This window comes from Phaethon lepturus, unplaced genomic scaffold, assembly GCF_000687285.1.
Source record: "Phaethon lepturus isolate BGI_N335 unplaced genomic scaffold, ASM68728v1 scaffold14676, whole genome shotgun sequence".
Classification (NCBI taxonomy): Eukaryota; Metazoa; Chordata; class Aves; order Phaethontiformes; family Phaethontidae; genus Phaethon; species Phaethon lepturus.
This window is the reverse complement of record NW_010548377.1, coordinates 10931-18060: the sequence shown is the minus strand read 5'-3', so window position 1 is coordinate 18060 and position 7130 is coordinate 10931. Positions and strand designations below refer to the sequence as shown.

The 7130-nt window shown below is 49.1% G+C and overlaps 1 protein-coding gene across 1 annotated transcript; it reads right to left on the bottom strand.

Annotated features, from left to right (window-relative positions):
* Window positions 1-1569: 1569 nt before the first annotated feature.
* Window positions 1570-6248, bottom strand: LOC104623008 (alcohol dehydrogenase 1). The gene is made up of 9 exons (XM_010289948.1): window positions 6182-6248; window positions 4739-4840; window positions 4391-4532; window positions 3988-4075; window positions 3654-3873; window positions 3281-3541; window positions 2871-3006; window positions 2211-2349; window positions 1570-1594 (listed from the first exon to the last, which is right to left on the bottom strand). Exons 1-9 carry the CDS (start codon window positions 6197-6199, stop codon window positions 1570-1572), a joined length of 1131 nt encoding a protein of 376 aa, XP_010288250.1. The 5' UTR covers window positions 6200-6248.
* Between the last annotated feature and the right edge of the window lie 882 nt (window positions 6249-7130).

Below are 7130 nucleotides of genomic sequence, written 5' to 3'. Positions count from 1 at the left end.
CAAAGTGGTGGAAAATGGAAGAATATTTGACAGAAATCACTTTGTGGAATAAAGTCTGAAATGCACTTATGAGGGCTAAGTACAGATCTTATCTTTCTCCTGCCTGCAGTAGTACAAACACTTCAATATTTTTTAATTAAAAGACAAAGGCAGGTACTAATGCTTTATTATTGCCTCAATGTTAGATTTTTGTCTTCAGTGTAAATTGGCACCTGTTTCAGAGACGATCTTTGCACTTCTACTATGAAGAACAAACTAGACCATATCCTAGCAGGTGTGGCTTTGCATTCATTAATTCACTATTAACTATTTGATAATTCACTATTCTTTAAGATGCCCCATTGCTTTAATTTCCATTAGGACAAAAATATCGTATACCTCATATAAAATGGAAGGGGGAGGAGGCAAATGAGGTAAGGAATGTGAGAGTTAGATCCATCTTGACATATTATACATTGAAGAGACATAGCAAAAATATTGATAAAGGTCTTTTAAAAATGTACAATTGATTCTGTTCACCCTAGTGAAGGAGAATGGCAGAGGGAAAAAAGTGTGTTAGAGAACAGGAATCTTGCAGCAATTGCTATTTTTGAGTCCATGCTTTCATAGAATCATAGGATCCTAGAATATCTCAACTTGGAAGAGACATTGGATCATATTCTTGCATTTGTTTTTGTGCACAGAACAAATTTAGTTATGAGACTGGTTGTGGTGTAGTAGCTCCTATAGAATTGCACTCTGGCAATGTGAAGAGAAATTTTGCTTTTTACTTTCTGAAAATCTAGATATAGTACCTCTTGCGCCCACATTTACATATCATGTGACATAAATGAACTTGTAATTTCTCTTCCTGATTCCAATCTGTACATTTCTCTGAGGTTGTTATCAAGAGCAAAACCAGATCAGGAGAAAAGCCACCAGACTGAGCTCAGGAGGCTAGAGGATTAAAGAGGACAAATATGAATTGAAGAAGGGAAAAATTAGGAGAGAATAGGACAAAGTAATGTGATAAGAAAACCTTATGTTTAAATGAAAGATGCTGGAGTGACAGGTTTTACCTGAGGATAACCTCAGGTAGCAAAACACATTGTGGTCCTGCGAGTGAGACCAGAGAACAGCAGCAGCAGCGGTCGTTTCCCTGCCATACTTTGGTTGAGGTTGCAGCGTTCACCCAGCTGAGATGGGGACAGAGGCGTGTGGGCTTAAGTGTGTAAGGTGGGTGAAGGTGGGAAGCAGCAGCAGTGGAGGGGGCAAAGGCAGTTGCTCGCTGCTGAGACAAGGGGGGTGATGGAAGGGCCTGCAGTATGAGGAAGATCTCCACCTGCCCCACAGGACCTCTGTTGATTGAGAGCACTGCATGAGACGAGTTTGACTGAAACCCTTTATTGGTAAAAGCATTTTCTCCGGAGGGATGTCCTTTTGGGTCTCAACCAGGTGCAGGAGAGCTGGCAGCGGCACCAGTGTCGGCGAGTTCCTTGTTCTTGCACCCCACAAAGTGAGGTGCTGGGCAAGAAGGGAGGTGGTTCTGCTGCGCTGGTCCCTCCACTCAGCCTCCCCTGGCCATGTCCTTCAAAAGAGCAGGACGCTGCGAATACTGAAAAGTGGAAAGGAAGGGAGGAGTTAAAAGTGCTGTGGCTGGGAGTGTTCAGGAGCAGGCAGTGGGGCAAGCAGGCATGTCTGAGGACTAGCCACCTTCTTTCTCATCCAGCCTCTTCCTAACTCAGCTGCATGAGACATGCAGCAACAGGACAGCCTTCAAAACCCTGCTGAAGGGACCCCCTCAAGAGCTAAGGCTTCCCAAAGCTTTTGTGTTGCTGCTGTAAGATACTTTCTCTTTCCTTTGGCTTTTATGCTGTTGTCACCAAGGACCCCCCTTACTCCTTGTTCTCTATCACTTGTCCTGTGCTTTCAAACAGTGCCCTGAGATGTGGTGTCTGAGGGCCTGTGCTGGCTTCAGTGTGGTGCCAGGGCCACGGGATCTCTGCTGAGCTGAACCATGAGCAGGAGGGTTCCCCATGCTGAGTGTGGGCTCTTCCCTCCTTATGGCAGATCCTCCCGACATGCATCTCTGGTCCCTGTTTCCTCAAACGGCTCAGGTGCTTCTTGAGAAGGCAGAATTGCGTGCTCTGCCTGCCAGAGTGTTTGGGCTCTTTGAATTTTAGGTGGACGTGGCATTTGCTGTACCTTGCTCTTGCTAGTCAGGGTCTCACCTTTTTCCTGTACGTAACAACTCAAATCCCTCGTTCACATTAGCAATCGGCAGCGTGTGCGTGATCAGCAAGTCTGAGTTGAATTTTTTCTCCAAATAGCTGGAAACTAATTTGGGGATACAATCTCTCATCTTCCAACCTAGAAACGGGAGAAAGCACCTGCTGTGAATAATCAGAGAACTGCTGTTTTGTAAGGTAGTGTTGCTGTGAGGGTTTGGACTGAGTGACCAGTACTGGTGCCTTTATCTTGTCAGAAGTTTTCCTCTCCTTTTCTATGAAAACCAGTGGGTTTTCATAGACAGTTGTGTGCATTGAACTGTATGAAACAATTACAGATATATTAGCATGTTTCATGCCTGTATATACCGTGCAAATGCAGTGCTCCTCTTTAGTTGTGTTTTTCTTGAAAACCCTCTCAAAGAGGTTTCCTGGGACATTGCTAAGCTTGAAATACTCTTTGTGACCAAGAGCTTAGTGAATAATGACTATGAGGAAAAGCGTCTTTTGTCCTACAGCTGGGGACATTGCTCAGATGGGAAAACCCATTTTCAAGGGGATTGTTATTCATATGCCCTGAAGGGTGTCTGTTCCACAGATGTTTGGAAATTACTGTGAAAGGAAAAGGCTGAAATGTCTAAAATGTTTTCCTAAGTTTCATACCTCCAAGCAGAGTGCCCTTCCATGTACGCCCAGACAGCAGAAGCATAGGGTCAACAGGAATCACTGAACCAGAAGGTGGTACCCCAACCATCACACAGACACCAGTGTTCATGTTGCAGGAAGCCAGGGCAGCAGTCTGATGGGACAGGCAGGTGAATTAGAGAACATGCTGTCAGAAAAGTGTTCTTTCTGTGCAGCCCCTCCGTGGTAATCTGAAAATACATGAACTTGGAGAGCTCAGTGTCTGTCCTGAGACTCGTACATCATTTTCTCCCAAAGCCCGTAGACTGCCTTTCTGAGCAAAGATGTGCCCAGCAGTGGAGGCAGCAGGCAAGGAACTGCCCACCAGGGTGAATTTTGCCCTTGTGGGAGACTCTGAATGATCTGGATATGTGCTCTTTGCCACCTACCATGGTATCCACCAGCCCGATGACCTCAAAGGAGTAGTCCACACCATGGCCAGTCATCTCAGTGAGCACCTCCTGGATGGGCTTCTTGAAGTCCCGAGGACTGATGCAGTCAGTGGCTCCCAGCTCCTTGGCCTTAGCAAACTTGTCCTTGTTGATATCAATGGCAATAATGCGGGAAGCTCCCGCTGCCTTGCAGCCCATGACAACAGAAAGGCCAACTCCTCCAAGGCCAAAGATGGCACAGGTGGAGCCTGGTTTTACCTGCACAACATGGGGCCCTGTGAGTCTCCAGTGTGAAGAGGAGGTTTCTGTTGCACAGGGTTGGGTGAGGGTGGCCGTGGGGTGCTTGTGCTTGACATGCCTGAATACCAACCTTGGCGGTGTTGATGGCAGCCCCATAGCCTGTGGGAAACCCACAGCCAAGCAAGCAGACTTTGTCCAGAGGTGCAGCAGCATCTATCTTGGCAGTGGCGTACTCTGGGATCACGGTGTACTCTGCAAAGGTGCTGACCCACAGGAAATGGTGGATCTGTTTCCCTTTGCAAGTGAACCGGCTGGTCTTGTCAGGCAGCAGGTTTTGGGGTTCAGAGACACTGTTGGGGGTGCATTCATTTGTTTTTCATCAAGTGAAGCACCCATGGGGTTGTCAGACTTCTTGACAGACAGCTGACCACATTTGAGTGTAGGGGAAGGCAAAGCAAACTCACTGGGTCTTCAGGCAGTAGCTGGATTCGGGATTCAAGCAGAAGCTGCATTCCCCACACTGTGGAACGCAAAGGGGGATGACTTTGTCTCCTGCAACAAAGCCAGTCCCTGTTAGGTGCCTCTTGCTCAGCAGGCCCTGAGGGTGTTGGAGAGCCTCTGCCAAGCTTTCCAATGGCAGCCTCCTACCACGAACCCTCTGTTTTCTCTGTCAGGAGGAAATGCTCAGAGCCCCACTCATGTGCATGGGGAATAGACCAGGAAAGTATATGTGACAGTCCAGTGCAATGAGTATGCACTCAGGTTTTGAGCCACTGACATGCGAACAGGGAGGGAATTTCTGAGCTCTGGGCAGCCTCATCTGCTTGAGAGCTGACCCCTGGGTGTGTGTTTGTGCGTGTGTCTTACCTGGTTTCACAGAGGTCACTCCTTCTCCAATGCTTTCCACAATCCCAGCTCCTTCATGGCCTGGGATAACTGGGAAATCCACATTAGGAAAGCAACCTTCCAAAATGTGGTCATCTGTTCGACAGATGCCCGTGGCCACAATCTGTTTGGAGAGGAAAGAGCAGATGAGCCTTAGAAATGGTCTGGCCTCTGTTTAAGTCTGTTTGTGGAAGGATTTTTCACAGGGCTTCTCTGGACAGTTAAGGTCTGTTAGTGGACACGGATCCCTGACAGGTATATTCAAGGTATGACCACAAGAAGAGCAATTCCCACAAGGGAGAAAAAAAAAATATTGAAACACATTTTTACCTTGATACGGACTTCACCTGCCTTTGGAGGTGCAACCTCCACCTCCTCAATAGAGAGTGGCTTTCCCACGGCCCAGGCAACAGCAGCTCTGCATCTGATAACCTGGAGGCAACAGAGGGGATTACACTGTGTGGGCATGTTTGCCTTTGGCATGCAGTCGGGGACAGTCATCCTACAATCACCTAAAACACAGCTGTACACATCCTACAATCACCTAAAACACAGCTGTACAGACCACGTGTCTCTGCACGCTGGAGCACACGCTGCTGGAGCTACACAACTGTCCTGTGCTGTTTCCTGGGGGACTTGCTGGGTGGGTGGGATGTGGTGGGAGAGCTGAGACATGGGAGAACCCAGCTGTACACAAAGCCAAGTGATGTTCAATAAACACTGGCGTAGCGTGAAATGCGAAATGCAAAGATGAACTGACCACTCTGTAGGAGGTGAGGCTTGTGTTTTCCCTGGGAGCGTGGACCTGGAAAAACCCACCTGCCTTGTGTCTTGGGGAGAGGGCTCTGAAGGTGATCCCGGGGCAGCAGGGCCAAGCTGCTGTGGCACAGGCGAGGCTGCAGGCCCTGCTGGGAGGAGTATCCTCCCAACAGCACTCGGTGTCGATGCCCTGCCTGGCCTTTGGCTGGTCTGTGCTAAGGGGAAAGTGAAGACAGCTCTGGCCCCTCTCCTGTTTGCTACATGAGTACCGAGTGAGTTCCAAGCTGACTTTTAGTAGGTGACATGGAGAATATCCCTGAAGGGAAGAGTCTCTGGTGTACTGGGCAGATTGGACAGCAACATCTTGCGCTTCTATATCGTCAGGCCGGAAGAACAGCACTTTTGGTACTGGTGGAAATGCCTGTTAAGAGCTTTCCTGTTGGTCTTGTAAGATACCGGGCTGAAGGTACCTAAGAGGGGTTAAGGAATCGTCCCCATCTGGCTGGCAACTGGATAATTTTTCCTTTGCCAAAGGGATAATTTGTGTGTGGCATCTCCCAAAACCTGAGCTGATCACCCCAGAGCTGGTTTGACATCAGCAAAATTCAGCTTGCAGCTTGGAAGGGGTGTTGCCAGGGAAAAGATTGAATGCAAGAGGGGAGTGGCTGCACCACTGAAGAGATTGCACCTCTGAAGAGCTGTTTCCCTGCCAAAGCGGGAGTAGAGAGCAGGGTTGGGCAGGAGGGTGTTTTTCAGAGTGATGAGATTCAGTTTTTTCATTGCTAAGCTGCTGGGCAGAACAGGAGAGGAATGCACTACCTAACGCAGGTACTGACACGTGCAGTTGTGTGAAAGTAGAAGCTCGTGTAATTCAAAGGGGTTTGGATGGGTACGGGAGTAAGGGCAGAAGAAAAGAGGGCACACATTAGAGGTGTGCAGGCTGAGCTGTTTGCAGAATATTTCCCCAAGAGCAAGGCACCTTAGAAAGGAAGGTGGGAAATGAGTTGTTCTTACTTTTCCAGAAGTGCCCATGTGGTGTTAGCAGAGCTGTTTCCGTCGCTGCAGCAGGCTGGAGGGAAGCTGCCACCCGTCTGGCCAAATCGCTGTGTTGCAAAATGGCCTAGCCGTGGAGCCGGAGCACTCCTGGGCACCCACCAGCAGAAGCTGAAGGGGGAGGCAGGGTTCGTGGCAGGAGTCCTGGCGTGGGACGCTGCCGGAGAGCGTGGAGCTGTGCTTGATCTGTGCCTGATGCCCGATGCTGAGGAGCACAGCGAGTGTTGAGCAGAGGAGCTGGATAGTAGCAGGGAGTTGCCAATGCACAAGCAGTCAGTCACGCTCCACCGGGAGCCGGCCAAAGTCCTCCAGGGAGGCTTTTATTGGTGGCTCTGCCTTCAGGCTGTGCCTTGCCCTGCCCTCCCTGCCTGAAAGGCACAGAGAGCTCAGCGAGATTTTGCTCCCCAGGTTGCTTCTGGCAGGTGCAGAGGGAGGAGACTGGCTGCACCGCTGGGGCTTCCTCAGGGTCTCCTTGTTGCCAAGGGGTAGCATTTGACCTGGCAGCAGTTCACCACAAGGTATTTGCAAAAGGATTAAAAATAAAAAAAAAAGAAAAAAAAAGACAGTGAAAACATGGTATGGTGGAGAAACATGCCCTTTTGGAGTGAAGCTTAACTGTCTGTGGTATTGCATCTATTTTCACCTGGGTAGTAAGGGGAGAACATGTCAGGAAGGGGGGGATTTTCCAAGGCCTCATTTATTTCACTCATGCGTAACCAGTTTTGCAAGGAGGCTCACTCCCCTGGGCTCCCATGGTTCTCACAGATCTGTTTCTGCTGAGGCATCGGGCAAGATGATTTATAGGAGATTTTTCTGAGCAAGACCTTGTTGGAGGACCGTGCTAAGGGCAAGTACCCTGTCTGTGCCTCTCAGGTTTGGGAACTGCTTCTGCACTTGGGACGATGTCAGC